At 41.5% G+C, this 20,636-nt stretch overlaps 1 protein-coding gene across 7 annotated transcripts in view; it reads right to left on the reverse strand.

Annotated features, from left to right (window-relative positions):
• Positions 1-5,568: 5,568 nt before the first annotated feature.
• Positions 5,569-20,636, reverse strand: part of LOC119725503 (protein-methionine sulfoxide oxidase mical2b-like) — a 95,536-nt gene continuing 80,468 nt past the window's right edge. For all 7 annotated transcript variants that reach the window (XM_038196912.1, XM_038196911.1, XM_038196909.1 and 4 more), the window contains 4 exons: positions 13,408-13,444; positions 11,493-11,638; positions 8,237-9,888; positions 5,569-6,892 (listed from right to left, as the gene is read on the reverse strand). In XM_038196912.1, the coding sequence (XP_038052840.1) occupies positions 6,758-6,892; positions 8,237-9,888; positions 11,493-11,638; positions 13,408-13,444 (1,970 nt within the window). In that variant the 3' untranslated portion in view covers positions 5,569-6,757. The remainder of the gene's footprint in view (positions 6,893-8,236; positions 9,889-11,492; positions 11,639-13,407; positions 13,445-20,636) is intronic.

Genomic DNA, 20,636 nt, shown 5'->3' on the forward strand with positions numbered 1-20,636 from the left:
AATGCAATTTTTAAATAATGTTATCCTTGAAAATGCACATTTTGTGTCTCATTTAACGTTATTTTCAATTTTCGACTTCCGGGTTGAAACCTCAATGTTACAGCTGCTATTTGAGCTCAAAAAGTTGCTACACTTTTGGATATTTTGCTGTCATAAATTTTCTTTTTATTTGCTGTTGTGTGAGTACATGGCAGCATAGCCAATTAGCAACCCATTCTCACAATGTTTTCAATGAGCAAATTTTGGGTTCACAGTTTGAACAGAAAACCCCCAAACTGAAGTGTCTCCCAGAAATGTCATCACAGCAACAGCGCCCTCAGTTGTCCGGAAAAGCATGGACATTATTTGAAATGTTTAAAAAAGTGCACTTTTTAATAAAATTACCCCCCTCCCCGGCACCAAAAAAACCAGGGATGTCAAATAGTTTTCATACATTAGTATGTGTTCTCCTGAAAAAAATAATCGAAATTATCATTGTTCAATAAACTGCACGCCAGTGCACAATCTAAATTTTATTTTTTCTAGGGGAACGCTGAATGTAAATTATCATGTACAAAACACGAACAAGAGTCACATGTGACCCCGCCCACTTTTTTTTGCGAACCAATCACCGTTGAGCAAATTTATTTCTCTCATTACATATTCATCAGCCATGCATAGATTAAACTAAACACATTTTGATAAGCAACATTTGGTTGAAAGTAACAATTGTTATATCAATAACTTCATATATAAATACAGCTATTACAGATGTCCTCATAATCAGCATTGCATGACCTATATTATTATATAACAAAACTCTTAATACGGATAGTTTCAGGTGTTATACGTCCAACGGTGCAATATATTTATATCACTAGTCAATATTCATTGCTAATATTCCTAAAATAGGCTTGTTAAGGGTAATCTTTGGCTGTTTGGTTTCAGGGTCCCAAGAAAAACTTTGCATAAAAAAGAAGTGATTTTCTAAAAGGTAGAAATAGTTACTGATACAAACAGACATAGCATAGCTCTTGTCCAGGCAGATTTGACTGGTTACCAGCACAAACTCTACATGAATGCATTCATTTTGGCGGGTAGCCTGCTCAATTAACAACTACAGATGTTTATCAATATTAACTTGTAAAGATTTTTAATCCCCAAAAAAAGAGGAAAAAAAAAAGAGTCTTACACGGCCAGATGACTAATCGGTACACAATTCCTAAACGGGACATGATTCCTAAATAGGCATTTTAAAAACTTGCACATTATTTTCACTGAGCTTATGTGAGTTACCAATTTGTGATTCTGAACTGGCCGTGATTCTAAAGTGGGCAATGGATGGATGACATTCAGATAACAACAAGGCACTTAACAAAAAAATCACCATTAAAAGTTAAGCGTTGAATATTCTACTACATGTATAAAGTACAAGTAAAGTGACAATGTTTCTGAAATGATCGTCAAAACCTTTTTTTTAACACATAGTTCAACATAGTTGCTACGACTTTTTGGAAATTAATGTTCAAGCCATTATTCAATTGTTCATCAGTGTAAATTAAATAAATCCCCCCCCCCCCCAAAAAAAAAATATAGAAAGAGGAATGGACTTTAAGAAAGCAAGCAAAACATTTAGAGAACAGCGATGTTTTTAAATAAAATTTCAAACAGAGCTGCAGTAAAAGTACGCTCGTTTTCAGTACTTACAAAAGCTTTTCACATCAAAAGAAAAAAAAAAGATGTAATAAAGGCGAGTGCGAAAGAAACATAGCTTTGTCAATTGTTCTGGCTGAGCCACTAGATAAAAAAAATGGCGACAGCGTATTCTAATTTCTCTACTGCTCAGTTTATGTTTTTTACAGTGTTTTGTCCAAATACCAATGTTGCACATATCAAATCTTCAGAAACTCATCAGGTGAAAGAAATCTACGAAATCAAAAGCAGGATACTAAATTGTTAAAAAATAAAATCAACATTACTCCAACATTTTGTGTTGGAATTTTTGACCAAACATGTACAATAAACTGCATATTAATTTTTAAAATTAATAGTGGCTTTTGTCAGTGTCCAAGTTAGGCTAACTTTGTTAAAATGCTTACAATGTAAGGGAAAATCTAAAACAAAAAATAAAAGTTGTGACAATTTAATGCCACGTCCAACAGATAGGTATCCTCCAATCCAAACTTCAGGCATTTTAATATAGTAATGCTATAAGTGTCTTTCCTTTAGTACGAGAAATATAGGTCTTTAAAAAGTTTCATCTACGTCTTGTGGATAGGCGCCTGATATGGTACTAAAAGTTCCAAAGTTTTTCTAGAGCAGGAACACTAAAAAGTGTATTTCAGATGAGCTGCTTTTTTTTTTACAAGCGACAGAACTACAATCTTCGAACAAGTCATCAAGGAAGAAATTGTCCCCCTCTTAAAATACATTGCGTTCAAAAACAACACCATTCGCAACTGTAATCGTTCATAAACATGTCATCCAAATTCACCCTTAAAATATCTCTTTATCGAGCTACTGAACCTCCCTCCTGATAGCTACTTGCCCCGCCCCTTCAAGTAGCGATTTGACACAATCATGCAACACATTGTTAGGATATAAAATACATAATTACATAACAGAAAGACCTCTTTTAAATGTTTGTCTTTTATAATGACAGATTTAAAACAACACAACAGTACTTGAGTGCATTTCATTTTACAAGTCACAAAAGATGACGGAAAGGCTTTATAGGACCACCACTATAACAATGTCTGCTGAAACCTTCTGACGAAAATACGTCCGGTTTGAACACAATAGATCGATTCATTGAGCCCGCCCAATGGGGTTTAACCAATCATAGCCCCGACTGACGTCTGACATGCGCGCACAAACTTCCGACTTACGCGCGTGACGCTTGCACGCACGCGTGACGCGCAGGGCTATAACATGCAGTGTAGCATGAGGTAGCCTGGTTCCCTGACCCCATTCTCATTTGGACTTGGGAGGGGGCGGGAAACAGTCTAAGCATGAGACAAGTGCACGTGTAATAGTTCCCCGTGCATGCGTAGTGGGCACGGATTAAAATATTGATCTTTTGTTTCTGTACAGTACGAGGAATTGATGATAGCACTGTTAATTGTATTAATATTTTTAATTTTTTGGTGGGGTTTTATATATGTTCATTATAATACTGCATACGCGCGTGTACATATCGGTAGATTTTTGTAGTCAATGGCTTTGGCTAATAGCCCTAGGCGATATATTGCCATTCCCAAAAGCCATAGTTACAAACATCCAAATTCAGGAATGGCCGCATGTGATTTTATACAATAACAAACACTATTGGCAACGTACGTGTAAGTTACTACCACAATATTTTAAACACCGATGACGAACCAGTTTACAATCACAATGATAGAGTGTTTAAGACTGTTACCACATTAAAATTTTAACTTTTTTTTTCTTCATCTCTGACATCAAACTCTTTTGCATAGATGTTTAAATCCGACCCCAAATCATTACAAAAAAATGGACCCTCTTGAATTAAGGAAGCAACCGTTACAGCTCTGCATCACAAATTAGTACTTTCAAATTTTTTTTAATTTTTTTTTCAGTTGAAGGGGAACTAGTGTTGTGCATTTATGGGTAGCAGTAAAAACGGGTTGAAGTAAAAACGGATATCCGGAAACCCGTAAAATAAACCCGACACCAAACTTCAAATTCTGGAAGTTGTGTGTCTCTGATGTGATCCGTTGCACATAAAAAAAATGCACATAAAACGTGATATCTGTTTTGGTTTTTCATGTACATGTAAACCTATTTTCATTTTGAAAATTCTCCACAAACGGCATTCCAATTCCTTTTTTTTGTCTGAGAAGCTACTAAGTAATTTGTAAAGTTGGTTACGGGTACCCGATCCCACAATCTGGAACCGGTTCCTGACATCAGCGATCGAGTACCCAGGTACCCGGCTCTGATGCACACCTCTAAGGCGGCACTTGGGCAGAGAACAAAGAGGTGCTTGGGTGGTAAACGAGTATGGGAGGTTTAGGCAGCTGCAACAATTGGGTGAGGAAATAAAGGGATGGGGTAATAAAACAGGATTGATGTCAAATCAATGGGGTCCACCTGATGTTCCCCAATACCTTATGTTCCCCCAAATCCTTAGGGTTAGGGTTGGGGATAGGGTTAGGGAACATATAGGTACATGTATTGAGGAACATACAGGCATGCAACTGGGAAATCACAAAAAAAAGCGGAAATTCAAATTTTTCCCAGACTTTGTACAGTGTTTTTCTATTTTCAATGGCACACATGGGGAGTAAAAAAAGAGGAAATCAGCTGATCCGAGGAAAAGTTGCATGCCTGAACATATAGGTATTGGGAAAAATAAGTATAAATCACAAGTCGATCACAAGTCAAATTACAGATCAAATCACAAGAAAAGTCACAATGAAAAAAGGAGAGTGGGGTTGGCGTAGCGGTACTTTCCTCGTCTTTCACCGCTTTGGGCCGCCCGGGCTCGGTTCCTACCTGGGCCTATGTGTTGATTGGGTTTTCAGTCCCTACTTGATTCCGAGGGTTTTCCTCAAAATATTCTTCCGGGGTTTTCCTCCCACATCTAAGACTGTAATTTCTTCATATTGTTTTCTCTTTACTGGGCCCCATGGGAGATCAGTGGATTCCACCGAATGGGCTACCCAATTAAAATATAAAAAGAAGTATTAAAAAATAAAATAAGAATTAAAAATCCCTTTGTCACAGTTCAACGGAATATCTTGTCACTTGACTTGAAACTGGACGACTTGTGGATGACTTGTGATTGACATGTGACTGACATGTGATTGACATGTGACTGACATGTGACTGACATGTGATTGGCTTGGGATTGACTTGTGATTGACATGTGATTGACTTGTGTGTGACATGTGATTGACTTGTGATTGACTTGTGTTTGACTTGTTTCAAACTCTTTGGGAAAAAAGAAAGACTTAACCAAATTTCTAGATGTTCCAAATGATGTATACATGAAGGCCTACTTTTGGTAACTATGCCAACTGGTGTCCACAAAACGCCTGTTCATTTTTAAAGGAATGCGAAAAGTGAAAGAGAATTTTCCATAAGGGTAACATTTCAACGTTGGTGAAATTTCTCTGCTTAAATCGCCTGACATCAACCTGGCTTCGTACTCGCAGAAAGTACTTATCAAACCCAACCAAAGTTTATGGTAATACTCAAAACTAAAAAATATCAATCAACAATGCTTCACAATTCCTAAAAATCCTAAAAGAAGTTTCTCCCAATGTTTGCAATCCACGTTTCTCATATAAACCTGTCGCGATCCATATAAAGTAAAAATAATCCTGATATATGCTAATGAGGTCGATTCCACGAATAATTAAAAGATACCACTGTCGACATTGCACGACGATTGGCTACAACACATCACTGATACTACTGGTACAAGTGCACATGAATATAAAAAATTGCATTAAAATACATACATAAATTAAAATATAGGTAAATTTCCGTCCCTAGTTAAACGAAATGGTTAACAAGCATTCTACATGTACTGCTATTATTGCTCTGTACATTTTTGTTTTGCAATTTTGTAAAAAAAAAATCAAATTGTACACTTTTCTTAATAGGCTTGTGGCTAGATACTGACATTTAAGGCATTTTATCAAAAAAAAAGAACAAAGATTGAAAACTCTACAGCAGTAACTATGACAACGGTGGTACTGAAAAAAAAAGAAGCCAATTGGCTTATAAGGCCAAATTTATAAAAATTTTGCCTAGTAGACTACGCGGCTTTAAACGCATCACAACCGCTTTTCATCCATCTGTAACCTGTAACCTTTGACCTTTGCCGCCACAAAGGTCAAGCGTACACATCATCCCAGTCCTCACTGAGGTAACGCAGTGTGTCAACAACAACGTCTCTGGGAATGAGGTTGAACATTTCTCAATTCGCTGACACATCCAAGCGATATTTCCTCCACACTTCTATCCCATCGTTTATCCAACAGTTTCAAACACAATCCTTTCGCTGGAGCGGGCAATCCGTCCACTTGTGGCAGGGTGTGGCGTGCAGTTGCTAGGTTGTTGCTAGGCAAATTCATCACATGGCACAGTGAGAGCGCCCTCATGTAGAGCACCCTCTGTGGCCAATAATAGCTGACATCATTTTCTCCTTAGCGATATATTGTCCGGATCAACACCAACATGTTCAAACGTATTAAAATTAAACATCAGTCTCATGCTGCAAGATTATTACTTCCTCAGTTTCTCCTTATTTTTCAATTGTTAAAAACAAAAACAAAAAATTAAATGTGTTCTGGTGTTTCTCAAGGCAAATCAACTCTGGGCTTCGCTCTTCAAATCAGCAATTTTTAATCAAGGTTGTCAACATCGCAGTCCAACGCAACATTACACCACAACTTTAACGCGCACGATGGGCACACATCGGCATTATCCAATCCAAGAAGGTTGATGCGTTTCTACGGCAACACATAGGTAGCGAGGATGCTGTATCATATATCCTTGGCGATAGCAACAGTTTCCACGTTGGCAAAAAACAAAATAAAACAACAGCTACTTATAAACTGAACTCTACTGGAAGCATATAGTCTTGCAGGCGTAGCCTGAAAAATTGGTAAAATAGTTCCCTTCCGCGTCTTGATTCCAACTGTCACGTGACCATCATGTGACATGTCGTATCCAATGGTTGACTCCCGCACCGATGTCGCCGTCAAATCCAACTGTCATGTGATTACTCATGTGGCAAGCCGTTTTAGAAATCAATCAACAGGCCGGTGTTTGCACCATCCACGGGCGTGCCCTCATCCGCAGCCTCCTCGGCATCCTGCAGGGCTGCCGCTCTAGCAGCCTTTATCTCCCATGATGCCATGTCCTGTCCTGGTGCAGTCTGGGTAATTACAAAGACAAAGGATGTGCTGTAGTGAAATCACATAATTTTTTGTGATTTGTAATCTTACCCTCAACACCATGAACCATAATGGAACAAGTTTGGGGAGTCGGGTTGACGTAGCGGTACTTTCCTCAGCTTCAAACCGCTGTGACCCGGGTTCGAACCCTGCCCGCACAATTATGCGGATTGGGTTCTGTGGGTTTTCTTAAGAATATTCTTCTGGGGTTTTCCTCCCACATCTCAAACTGTAATTTCTTCACATTGTCTCCTCTTTACTGGGCCCCATGGGAGAACAGTGGATTTCACTGAATGGGCTACCCAGTTAAAATAAGAATAGGAATAAAACGATGTATTTTCCCATTTTTCTGAAACAGTGGCATTTATGATGAGAAAGTGACATCGCTCATACAGTAACGTGACTGGCATTCTGCAAAATTCAAACACTTTTGGTGAAAATTGTCACCATTTCTACAATGAATGACAATCAATTACAGCTTAATTAAATATGCAGCATATGTAATTCACCCTAACCTGCAAGGATATTTTGGCTAGAAACCCTGCTAAACGCAGCAACATGCAAAACTTGTCAAAATGACGAGCCTGCTGAGCGTAGCAAGATCCATCAGGTCAAAAGTCTCAAGGCCAGAATGCCTCAGAGTCTGCGTTCACCAACTGCAGCAGGATACAGCTCTGGCATTGTTCAATGGGACTAGCTCTCATTGTTTCAGAATTGGCCGTTTATGCGCTGGTGTAAATGGCTCAATGCAGCAAGGTCCCACCATAGAGCTACATGTACATTAAATTACTAGAGCACTAACTTCGTATACAAAGTAATGCCTGCTGGGCGCATCCATGTTTGGAGACCTAGAAATTTTGTACGGCTTTTGTACGGCTATTTGCATATCTGCGTTTGTATTCCATACCGGTGCGTTATCGAAGCTAATACGCCCAAAACCGAAACGCACGATCAGCATATGGGCGTGTCATTTTGCTCTACGCAAACAGCGCAACGCGTGCGCGTATTCGCTGCAGATGCTTTTTGCCGTCACGTTTTTTTGAACCATCAATGACACACTAAGTTGTTCTACTTGCGCGTTGCATGTAGAGTACACTTTCAAAATTCAATCCATCTAATTTCATTATGTTCTACAAACACGCACATGAATTCAAAATGTCTGCGCCCAGGACGGCTTCAAAGCGTCTCCGTGCGGAGAATATTGAGTTAGCGCTCTAGTAATTTAATATAGCTCTATGGGTCCCACAGACTTTTAAACCTAATGGGCTGTTTTGCTTCTGACAGGGTTGGGATCAAAGCACACAAGATAGGACTTGAATAAATACCTGCTCTGGAAAGTCCGTGGTGGGCTCCTCTCCATCCAACTGGGGGGATGCAACCTCCGACTCAAGACCATTCTCCTCTGTGTGTCCATTGATGACCTGCTGGTTCTCCTCCTCCGGCTGCCCGTTGACTGCCTCATCCTCTTCCACATCCTGCTTCTCTGGCTCAGCATCAAATTGAAGAAGCTGCTCCTCCTGGACTCCCACCTCTTGCTCTACATCGAGTTCCACCAATGGTTCCCCTTTGGCTTCAACTTCTTGCTCGGATTCAGCTTCCACTTCTTGATCAGCTTCGGGTTCTGCTGATTGCTCCTCCTCAGCTTCCACCTGTTGCTCCACCGCTTGTTCCTCCTCAGCCTGAACCAATTGCTCCTCTTCAACTACTTCTTCCATCTTGTCGTTGGCAGCTACTTCCACCTCTTCCTGATCACCATCGTAGTAGGAGGAGAGCCTCTTGGGAGAAAGTTCCTCCTTCTGCAGCCGGTTCTCGGCATGGGTCACCTCTCCAGCTTCCCACTGGGCCCGGAGCGAACTGGCCCCAGCCGAAGTCTCCTCTGGAATCTCGGATGATTCGCGGACAAGATCCTCTCTCACCGCTGGTTCGCTCTCGGCAACCTGGCCTTGTCCCCGCAGCTCTGCCTTGATGTCGACGACCTCTTTCGGCTTCATAGGGGCAGTCTCCACCTCCCCTTTTTCCCAACGGTCTTTTAAGGAGCGGGATACGCCAGTCTGAATGTTCATCGGCTCGTCACGGACGGTCGTCTCCCGAGCGAGGTCTGCACGGACTTCCGGCGTGTTCTCAACGACGCCTTCTGTGGACGGAGCCAGCTGATCCAGGGATTTTGGAGACCGCTCCAGGGGTGCTCTGGGCTTCTCTTCGATGTTGTGCACCTCTCCTTTCTCAAACAAGCTTCGCAGATTGCGAGCAGCACCCCTCTTGATGCCTGGATTCTCCTCCCCTTTGCCTTCTCTGACGACATCATCCCGCTGGGCAGGTGTATTTTCAGAAACTCCCCCTTGATCGATAGAATCCTGATCTGCTCCGTATTCTTCCAGAGATCTTGGCGAGATCTCAATCTTCTCCTTAGGTTTGCCTTCGATATTGGAGACTTTTCCTTGCTCGAAGCGCTCTTTCAAGGACCGTGCACCACCGGCCTTGAAAAATCCATCATCTACCTTCTCGGAGGAACGAACCACATCATCCCGAACGACGGGAGTGTTTTCAGAGACTCCACTTTCGGAATCCCCTGGGTTATAGTCCTCAAGGGGACGGACCTCAATCACGGGCTTTACCGGTGTGGTTTCAATATTGCTGACAGCTCCCTTTTCAAAACGATCCTTGAGTGAACGGATACCGCCTGAAGAAGTCTTCACCTCATCGGCTTTGACGTCCGAGCGGATGACATCCTCGCTCCGGACTGGGGTACTTTCGGCGACTTGTCCGACCGTGGCCTGTACCTCTGCTTCCTTCGCCGCTCGGATTTCCCCTTGGAAGTCAAAGGACTTGCCGGAGCTGGACAGGCTGCTGTCACCTCTCTCGAATTGGTCTCGGAGGGATCGCATGCCAGCGATGGCCACACGGTCGTCAACACTGTCGGCTGAACGGACGACATCGGGTCTCAGTACTGGTTCACTTTCAGATACTTGTTTGTCTTCTGTGAGGTGGGGAAAAAAAACATGGTTTAAGGTCAAAATATCCATTGCAAGAAGTTGAAGAGTTTATATTCAAAACGCAATGTATCCATTTTGAAAAAAACGTGAAAAATTCCAACGATTATGAAACTATAAAGAATAAAAACGATATAACAGCTGCTTTTAAACTTCACTTTTCGCCTTATGAATTCATTAAGTTGTATTTAACTACATAAAACTTGTGGACACTGATTTTGGGCAGACAGGAGACGGTGGGATTCTAAACGGTAACAAACTAGCGTTTATCGCGTTTTGGAATAAACTCTTCAGTTGCTGTACATCCAGTTGATGTCCTCACAAGCCACCACAAAGCATACCATCACATACTATCTGCTCCGTTCACAAGTACCCCCTCACCGGCAAAGATAGTACAGTTGGGGGTGACTGAACGACGCCATCTTGCCTGACTGCAATTTTGTCGCAACGCGCTGCTGTACCACTGTGTGTACATAGTACAAATCCACTGGTGTACGTGCGTCACACACAAGGAACGGTGCGCATCAACCAGCTAAATGTGCCGCCCATGGGACGTCGTTGCTAGGTAAAAGGGCGCCCTCTTTCGTAGGAGCACGGAGCCCATTACCTCACAAGGCATTTAGTCTTAGGCTATTCTAATGACAAAAGCATTCATATATGTCATTCTTTACTTCCTGTTACTTGGGACGTTTACTTGTGATGGGAATTGTGATTTGGTTGCCTTGTGATCTTTTGAATAGTTTAATTGCGGTACCCGCTGCTAAATGTACATCAGATTCGAACCAGCCAACCGATCCCGCAAGCTGGGTGGTCGAGTGGTAAGACGTCTGCACTAGAAGGTAGGAGGTCGTGGGTTCGAGTCCCGACCAAGTGATTTTTTTCCAAACTTTCATTTGGGAGGTACCACACTGTGTATACAGTGTCCATACGTCGGTGAAGGGCAAAACCTAACATTGACTTGTGATTTGACTTATGATTGCCTTATGATTTGACTTGTGATCAACTTGTGAGTTACTTGTGATGCACTTGAGACTGCAACTATGGGCTCCGTGCGTCAGCAAATGAGGGCGCTTTTAACCACTTCTGAGAGCACACATTCTCAAATTTGTATCCTTGTGGAGACATTTCTTTGTTCTCGTGTAGTAAAGTGTTCAATTTTGAAAGTGAAGTTTCAAAATGCTCTTGTTTTAACCAGAATTAGTTTCCTTGGCTGAAATTTGGACTTAATATCCCTTTTCTAAAACTCTTTCATTTGCGACAGATCAACCCACCTTGGAAATTCTTAGTTTTTGAGTATAAACCCATATATCTATTTCGTGAAAACCTTGTGGAGACCTATTCATCTATAGAAATTGCCCTGTGGAGACCTTTACAATGTTTTGTTCCCTATTGTGTGTGTGTCTCCACAAGGATACGAATTTGTAGTCACCGTGGATGGGACACACAGTGTGTGCATATTGTTCTGGATCGTGTGCCAAGGATGCACGACTTCCTGTGGCAAAGCTATTAGCCACAGTGTCTTCGCGTGAGCATCAGCCGAACATAGGTATGCACCCCATGCTGCCTTCCCTGGCTGTGTTGGGCCACTCACCTGGTGTGGTCTGGTCAAGGTCCTCCCTTGTCCTGGTGATGGCGTCCCGGTCAAAGCTCTTCTTGACCGCCACGTTGCTGACCGCTCCTTTCTCAAACTGGTCCTTGAGCGACTTGGCCCCTTCAAAGCTTGACGCTTCCTTCTCACTGCAAGAAAGAGGATCAAGGGAGAGGAGCAGATTAGGCCAAGCAAAACAAAAATTAAATCAATTTCTCTTCCCCACTAACTTCCTTCTTCCTGCCTGCCTCCTTTTTTTCTTCTTGAATCGCCTATTTTCACATCGCATTTCTGTTTTTACAATATATCTTGTCTATCTGTTTTCAGCAAAATGCTTGCTAGTGTAAACACTGGTTGAAAGACAGACAGATCCTTTAGACACGAAAGTATCAGCAAAAAAGTCCAGACAGTGAAAGAATCCATCTGCCATCTTAGAAAATCCGCCATCTTGGGAAAAGAGGGACCTCCTCCTTCCATTTTTTCAAAAAGCCTGGACAAGAACGTTTTTCAAAAATTCATATTGCCTTAGAGGGGTGGATCCACGTTTGGCTCAAGAGGGAGTTTAGCCGTGGAGGGGGGAGCGCCCGAGCGGAAAGCAGGCACGTGCTACTTTTTCTGCATGATTTTTTCCCTTTTTTTGGGGCAGCCCAAGGGGAGGGGAAGGGGTGTTAGATCACTATTCAGATTGACCTTGCCAAGACACAGAACATACAGTGACCGACTTTTCAGGATCAAGCTGCGCCTGAGCTACGACCGTCGGGAACAAATTAGTCAAAATATTTGCGACCCGAGTGTAACTGCGATGATAATTAAGACGATTGGCATCAGTCGGCCCTAACAAAATCAATGGTGGCAAGAGTTGAAAAATGTCAACTTTTGTGACGTGTTCTCGACAGGCAGGAATCAACCGTAGTCAACCTGCGTGGAAGTTAAGACGTCGTGTGCGCATCAAGATCATCTTATTTCATTGTGTAGCCAATCAGCATGCAGCAAAAAAAACGAGTGAATTAATAAATGTGGCCATGGAATGTCGTTTCATTATTATCAACACGCTATTGTTAAAGAAGTCACATGACTGTCTATGCCGTGGAATTGTCGTCGCTTCGTGGGTGACATAAACATGGTTGCGATTATTTTGTGTTGAGATGCTGCTTGTTCCACGAGAATTACATGCATTCTCAGTTTAGTGACTTCAGCATTACTTTTCTGCTTAATGCCGATGGTTCCATCACGGCGTAGGCAAATACCAGGTCGACCCAAGGGTGGCTTAAAGGGAATATACATCATTTGCTTTTACTGTAATTTTCAGAAATGGATGGAATTGGGGGGTTGGAAATATATAGCAAATATAGTTACACTGACTTTTTTTGAGGTTGCTGGTTCGAAAATGCTATAAAAACCAAGAAAAACAATCATTTTCCTGTAGTCTGGTTCCCTGACTCCATATAAGAAGAAACAGAGCAGTTTACATACATTGGGGAATTGTAAGGTCAGGGAACCAGTCTAGCTGGCTCGTACCTGTTCATAGGTTTGTAATCGATTGCAAACAAGTGCCATGGTCAATTGGGGCCAGTATTTGAAAAAAAAAAACCCATTTTTTTCCAACGCTGATCGGCTGATCAGCGTTGGAAATTGATACAAAAATACCACTTTTCTTGAAAATGACAGTATACCAGGTGCCATGATTTTACAGGATGCTTTACACTGTCATTCACTAACAGTCTAGCAAGGTATTTCAAAATGATTTGGTAGTTTTATTTTTTGATGTTTGCAAATGTTGTATTTTCCCTTTAAGTCATGTATGGGCTAAGTCTGATCTTTACGATTCCATCCCTGGTCACCTACAATTATAGGTTTGAAAACATCCTAAACAATTGCATCAATTACGAAATGTCTAAAAGAACGATTGTAAACCCACCTTGTCTGCTGGACGTCGGACTCATCAATGCCATTCTCTGAAACAAAGAAAGAGTAACGTTGTTCATTAATTACCAAACATAACAAAATGGAAGACTAACCAGAGTGGTGCAAACTTCTCACTGACTGGATTGACCTGAAATATACATTTGGGCCATTCTATAGATTTGGGGTCCACTTTTTTCCTGTCCCTGTCACATCTGACATCTATGATTTTATAATTCTGATGCACTCCTTAATGCAGTCATCCTCCAAGAGTGATTATGAATAGCAAACTGCCTACCCAACAAATAAAACAATCATTTGAAGTCATTCTTAATGATACTTGAATGGCAAATCACAAAGTACCAAGGTAACAGGGACAGGACAAAATGTCACACTTTTGACCCCGAGTCACAGAATGACCTAGGGTTAGACGTTCCAATCAAAGCAGGACCGTTGTAAAAGGCGATTTCACTTTGATCATGATTTTGGTTGAATAAATGAATTTGACCAGAGCTGGGTTTGAACCAGTGACCAACAGACACAAGACCGGTGCTCTACCAACTGAGCTATCCAGAGGCGATTGGCAGTGCCTTTGTCCCAATTATGAATTTGGAAAAAAATGTTGCAACCTAACTCCACTTTTTTTCTTTATATATCATCTCAATGAAGGTCAGTCATGGCAAAACTGATGATAAGACATAAATCCAGGACTGAAAAACATTTCCAAGTTTGTTAAGAAATACTTAGAAAACTGGCTTGACTCTCTATAGCCTTTGTACACAACCCCTGAAGTGGCGTCAGGTCACAACATTTTTTCCATGAATTGTACCCAGAGCCTTTTTTCGTTGAAATCCCCTGCCGCAGGGAAGTACAGTTTCCATCCACTTAAAAAAATTCTGCAAGAATCTGTTATGACCAGACATTATTTTTGTTTGTATGAAAGTTTGGATAAAAAATTTACTCTATCTCCCCCCTCAGATGTTATGAGAACCAAAACAGATTATGATGCAGGTAGAAGATGAAGAAAGAATGATAATAACAGACAGACAAACAGAGAGACAGTGACAAACAACACAAGTACCACCAACACTCCTTGACAATGAGACAAAATAGGACAAACAGACGAGACTGTAAAAGCAACACTATACAGACAAATACAGGACAGTGTAGAAACCATGGACTCCGCGTACACTCTGCAGATGGCCGTTTGTGACCACATTCGAAGCCTCACTGAAGGGGAAAAACATGCGCGAGTACAGGCTTGCGCAAAAGGCAGGAGGTACGCATGACTTAATTTGATCCTGAATGTGCATAAATCTGCAGCGTCTTCGTGTGAGCACCAAGCGAGGGTGGTAATGCGTTCAAACGTGCATTCCAGTGGTCTACCCAACTGGAACTGTTAAGTGGGTACTCGTGCACATTGTAGACAATTCTGTGTAAGGGGAGTCGGGTTGGCGTAGCGGTTCTTTCCTCGCCGGTTCGATTCCTGCCTGGGCCAATATGTGGACTGGGTTTTCAGTCCCTACTTGATTCGGGGTTTTCCTCAGAAGAGTCCTTTAGGATTTTTCTCCCACATCTAAATCTGCAACTTGTTTTCTCTTTACTCAGCCCCATGGGAGACCAGTGGATTCCACTGAATGGGGTACCCAGTTAAAATGTGAAATAAATACATTAAAAAATGCAACTGCTTTAGGGTATCCATGCATTTAAATAAGGCACAAAAGTGCATAAGTGTCTCGTAAATCGTACCTAGGGCATTTCAGCACTACTTCTGTTAAGAAAGGGCTGGGATTATTTAAATAACTGAATATTTGAATCTTAGACCTTCCAGTTGATCCAGTATTCATTTATACCGGAAGGCGGATTTCCGGTTATCCGATTTCCAGTTTAAAAAATGCCGTCACAAAGGTTTCATCAGAGTTTATATCAACACGGTTTACATCAATACATCATTGCAAAGAATGAATTTCACTTGTCAAAATCTATTTCCACATGCTTGGCATGGATTCTGCATGTTATTGTTGGCCACATACATCAGCCGCCTTTAAGTGTCTGGCAACATCTTGAAATAAGCTTCCAGAATGCAATTCTGTTACAAAAAAGTTGACTTTTCCCCCCTTTTTATGTTGTTGCATTTTACTATGAATGTTCAAATCAAAATATACATATTTGAATATTTTGATAATCGATCAAATATTTGAATATTCGGCATAGCCCTATTCTGTTATGTGATCAAGCTCACATTATGTCATGTGAATTTGCGACCGGCTTCAAATGTACACATGGAATGAAGATTAGCCATCATCGGTGACAACTGCAAAACTGCTCTGAACTCATTTGGAACTTCGTCATCCTTCAAGCCTCTTATTTTTGCTGGTCCCAGAGGGCCAGCCTACTGTCCTCTTTGTAGCTATCTCGCTGACTGACTGACTGTCTGTCTGTCACTCGTGAACCGGATGGTACTGTTGTATAGGATGACCCCCTAACGCCAATGAATGGGCTTAATCCGGCCCAATGTAGAAAACGTACTTCATGAGTTTGCAACTCTTATCCGGAATTAAAGGGACACTAGGTCCTGGAACAGCCCAATTGGGCTACAAAACGCGCTTTGAACGAGATGATGATAATCGGAAATAACATTTAAAAGTAGGATATGAACATCCACACAACTATCCTTTCAAAACTGGGCGTTTTTGTGTTATTCCTGTATTATGCGTGCGAGAACGAATTTCGGGGTCCACTTTTGCGACCCCATAAATTCGAGCTGTTTGGATGCTAGTTGTGATTTCATTCGTACGCGTAAAGTCTTCGCCTTTTGCGGACGTTGAAGAAACCACAAATTTTTGCATTGGTGATTGGTCACCGCGCGCTGTTCCCGAGACACACAACGTGTATAGCGTACATGAGAACAACACGAAAAACGTATTCGTACTCCGTCATGTCCGATGTAAACAAGCGGGTTTTTTTTCGTCTTTTCTCAGAAACGGTAAGACATTAGGTTGGTTTCCTTTCAACCAGATGTTTGAAATAGGCTAAGTAAACAATCCAAAACATAACATTTTCGGGGATTTCGGGACCTAGTGCCCCTTTAACCAATTATCAAAATGTATTTTCATTAAAGGAAGATACATGTAGTTTCATCATGTTCATACAGCTGACTAAGTTAAGGAAATTTCAGAACCAGTATCTTAAATCATGGACTGTAGCACGGAATGTTCTGATCCTTTGGGGACACTCTTTTGGGGTAAGTAACTTGGCACTTCATACGTTCTGAAATAAAAAAATACTTCTATGAGTTTGTCCTTCCCTAATTGAAAATATTAACTGACACACTGAAAATGTCCTTAATGTTTTTTGTTTAACTGCATTTTGCATTGGTGGTGCAGATTTTAGTGTGTGGTTTTTCCCCCTTTACTGCAATGGGGAAATTCTATACTGAATTCTTCATTACGTTGTTGTTGTTGTTGTTTTTTAATTCAAGTCTTGATCAGTAAATGTGGGATCATGTGTCTGATGTGGTCCATATTTTCAAACGTCTCGTCCTGATTTGTGAAGGCAACAAATGAATGTGGAGACTAGACTTGGACAGTCTTGGAAGAAAAAAAGTGGTCATCTGAGAAGGGGGGGGGGGGAATGGGGGGGGGAATGGGAAGGAATGGTTGTGGGAGCGGTCTGAGGTAGGGTAGGGTTTGAGTTTGAAAGGTATACTGCATCAGGGGTGGGAGTGGGGGGGTGGGAGTAGGCTGGGTGGGAGTAGGCTGGGTGAGGGGTAGGGTTGGGGTTGGGTTAAAAAATACTGGGTGTCAGTGGTGGAGATGAGGGTTGGAACTTGGATGGGTGGGATGGGGTGGGTTGGTTGAGGTTGGGATTGGGCAAGGGGTGAACCCCAGATGTAAGAAACCACGAATGAAATCAAATGCATGGTATCACAAGACAATAAAGTGGCGTCAACGACAGGATAATGTATGTTTAATGGTTGGCAACCGATCACCAATCTATTCTAACTACACAGAATGCAATGAAATGAGATGACAACGGCACATGTTACGTCTGAGACAACATGGTACATTTATTCCTTTAATCAATAAAGTGACAAGAAAGCAAACGAGAGAATGGTGACAACAAAATGAACATTTGTGCGAGTGAGTGTGGCATAATGCCTTCATGAGGACCTTGCCAGTCTTGATCAGTTCTTCAGGAATTTCCACACAAAGACACTGTAAAATATGAAGTAAATGCTCCATATACAATGTACATTGTACTCCCCACAAGATGTGACAAGATATTACAAAGCCACATGAGCAGTTTGTGAAGTTCATGTTTTAGAAACGGTCAAAGAAGAGATGTTTCAACATCATCAACACAAAACGTACTACATGTTCCCCCCTGTATCCTGCAAATTCCACAACTTTTTAACAGTTGGGATAGTTGGTGGAGCAGGAATCCAACGATATCCAACAACATCCCACGCTATCCAACACAATCCCACGCTATCCAACACAATCTCACGCTATCCAACAAAATCCCAAACAATCCAACAAAATCCTTCGCTATCCAACAAAATCCCACGCTATCCAACAAAATCCCACAAAAAGATCCAACAAAATTCCACGCTATCCAACAAAATCCCACAATTCCACCTAAATCTGACAGAAAATGGAATGTTGGATCCTGTTGGAATCAGCAGAAATGCTGGAAAGAGTGACGAGTGTGCTTCTAGTACCACAACGCCTCAGCCACTACACCTCAATTTATCTACACTGTCTGCAATAGAGGGAAGCGAAGCGACCGTTCTGAAAGGGATACTACTGCCTAGGATGGCCACAGGTAAAAGCCGCAGTCACGAAATACCCGATATTGGACCACAGGTGAACAGTGTCATTCTAAATTTGACCACTATGCAATGGAAACCAATGAACCAATCAAAACTGGCAAGACACTCGGTGAATAAGACATGCTGAAAAAACATACACAAAATGTAAAGCGTGCTGAAGAAACTATACACACACGTCCTACACTACAGATTAATACAACTTAATACATACTACAAAGTTTGATACGTCCCATTGCGTGTACTTAACCATGAAACTAATTGATGAGCGAAGCTTAAACTCTCCGATTACTTTTACGCAGCTGAATAGTGGACTCGTCCATAGAGTACCGAAGTGTGACGTCATTTTGAACCGGGAAGTGTAGTGCAAACGAAAGAGTACGCGCGCGTGTTGGTTCACGGGCTGATTCGTGCACTAATGCCTTTACAGTCACATAATTGTGTGCGTGATGTATTCACTTTGGTACTCTATTAAGCCCCGCCCACTGCGCACACGGGCAACAACACGCGTGCCTTTTCAAAACCACACTGCATGCTCCAGCACGTGCACACTTGTCATATTTGATCAATTTCATGTTCCGAAGACTGAATGCGAAACATGATTCATGTGAATGGATTCCGTCCGACCAGTCAACATCTGAAAAAGCAACAAATCCCGAAGGACTTTTGAAAATGAAGTGAAGCGTTTCGCTCCAAATCAAATTCGGTCTCCGGTCACGCGCAGTGATTTTAATCAAATCTGCGCGCTTGTTTTTTCTTCCCGCTGCAATTTTTATTACTGCATGACGGAGAGTCTACGCTCCACTGATAATAATAATTAGCTCAATGCGAAGACTTGATTCAAGTCTGAGTCTGCGCCAGTCCAGAAAGTAACCCCATCTGTAGCCACTTCCCGGCCGTTTGTGCAATATGGAGCGTACCAGATTCAGACTTGAGCAAAGTCTACTCAATAGGTTTATAAACACAGCTATAAGATTATAACACATACAAAGCATAAGGTATAAAAAATAGAGAAATCTATGGGCTACAAATGAAGGCAGGTTTCGTCAATACCCGCGCTTTGAACAAACAGGAGGCAAATGTCAAGTGCATTTGTATCTCCACGATAAACCTCCTTTTTCTGAGACAACTATACATGCATTGCCCACAATTTTTCATACCAATAATGAAAGTGGTTTCTACAAAAATATGAATCTGTGTAAAATCAGGCATTCTAGATACCACTTTTTTTGGAAGGGGAAGGGGGTTGTTTTTGACTTTGGTTGCATGGATGTCACATGCTTCTGCCAAATCTGCCCCGGATGTGCATACATGTACCCCCTTCTGTTGGACTGATTTTGCATTGGTAGCCAGTCTGAACATGCCAAAGTAATAATATTCAGCACCAAGACCTTTCATTCAGAGCAGCTCGATTCCTTTGCTAACAGAAGTTTAAGCAAAATAAGCATTATGCTAAGTAAAATACAGCCTGTTCTACAACCGGTTTCACGAAACATTACGCAGTTGAGTATAACATGTACAAACTCCACTTGCGCCTGCACACACAATTTATTGCGCAAGTTGCGCACAATTTCACGTTGCTCAACATTTCAAAATGACACGTTTTGCAAAAGTTGCACCTACGACTATCCATGATCTACGCAAGAACTTACGCAATTGTTTTAGGCGGCGTAAGTTTTGGCGTAGCGGTTGAAAATTGACTACTTTACTGACTTATCGTGATCGTCGTGGAGCCTGTTATTGGGCAACTTATCGTTTAATGCAAGAAACTCACAACTTTGTTTTTGAAGTAAATAAAATTGCTAGTTTACCTGCGACAGAATTTTTTAGAACTGCCGTATGATTCCAAAGAAAGTCAGACACATTTGTCTCCAAAATGGCGGATGGAGGAGATTCAACCACTTTTGAAATCAATGAAATCAATCGTATGTGTGTTGCTGCGCAACAAATTTGTTCCATAAATCATACGCATGGCGTTAAACTTACGCACTGTTTCGTGAAATCGGCTGCCGGAAAATTGACTCGTCTAGCACAACTGGGCCCATTTTCGTGAAGTTGTTCAGCAGAAAATAATACCTTGCTTATTTTTGTCTAAATAGCCGAGGTACCAGTCACGTGCTGCAATATATTATGCAGTCATGGGTGGGAACCTGTTTTTCTCTAAAAGCAACTATTTTCTGCTCTAGGCAAGCTTCATGAAAATTCAGTTCCTTAACGTCACAATCACGAGTGTTCATATCAGTATCGTTATCAAGCAGCTCTGACTGTTAAGTAACATTAAAAAGATATGATTAAATCACGTACATTAATGTAATGCAGGAAAAAACAGTTAATAGAATCTGCATAATAAATGCTACATGTTAACAGTCGTCTTACTTAAAGAACTCAAAGCGTTAAATTACGCAGAATTTTAG

Source organism: Patiria miniata, unplaced genomic scaffold (genome assembly GCF_015706575.1).
Source record: "Patiria miniata isolate m_02_andy unplaced genomic scaffold, ASM1570657v1 HiC_scaffold_19, whole genome shotgun sequence".
Lineage (NCBI taxonomy): Eukaryota > Metazoa > Echinodermata > Asteroidea > Valvatida > Asterinidae > Patiria > Patiria miniata.